Genomic DNA, 575 nt, shown 5'->3' with positions numbered 1-575 from the left:
TGCGCCGACCTTCTGCAGAGTTCATCCTGAGAATGGTGATAAGGATGAGCAGGTAAGAGACAAGAACTACTAGAAGGGATGAAATCAAATCAAAACTTGCTAAAATGAGAATGATCAATTCAGTTTCATGTGTGTTTGAGCAGAGCAAAGATAGTAAGGGGATACAGTCACAGTAGAAATGACTGATGACATTGTAGCCACAGAAGGTTAAGTTAAAAATCTTTATGGTGATCAGAAGTGAAACAAATGTGCTGTAGAGATAAGGGATTGTCACCAGTGCTCGACATACCCTTTGGGACATGATGGCTGCATAAAGCAGAGGGTTACAGATGGCCACATAGCGGTCATAGGACATGGCTGATAGAATGAAAAGTTCACAAACAATGAACACAAGAAAGCAAGCAAGCTGTATAGCACAAAAATAATAGGAAATTCTATTTTCATCCACAAGAAAATTCACCAACATTTTGGGTCCTACGCTTGTTGAGTAACCAAGATCCGTGATAGCCAGGTGTCTGAGGAAAAAGTACATTGGTGTTTGTAGCTTGGAGTCTATCATGGTGAGGATGATCATG

General features: G+C 40.5%; 1 protein-coding gene across 1 annotated transcript in view; it reads right to left on the bottom strand.

The window, feature by feature from the left end:
* Positions 1–574, bottom strand: part of LOC102814322 (olfactory receptor 8K3-like) — an 897-nt gene extending 323 nt beyond the window's left edge. The window contains exon 1 of the mRNA XM_006878133.1: positions 4–574. Coding sequence (XP_006878195.1) covers positions 4–574 — 571 coding nt within the window. The remainder of the gene's footprint in view (positions 1–3) is intronic.
* Between the last annotated feature and the right edge of the window lies 1 nt (position 575).

The sequence above is a fragment of the Chrysochloris asiatica genome, unplaced genomic scaffold (assembly GCF_000296735.1).
Source record: "Chrysochloris asiatica unplaced genomic scaffold, ChrAsi1.0 scaffold06750, whole genome shotgun sequence".
Classification (NCBI taxonomy): Eukaryota; Metazoa; Chordata; class Mammalia; order Afrosoricida; family Chrysochloridae; genus Chrysochloris; species Chrysochloris asiatica.
Note: the sequence above shows the minus strand (reverse complement) of the source record. Positions and strands in the feature narration are given on the sequence as shown.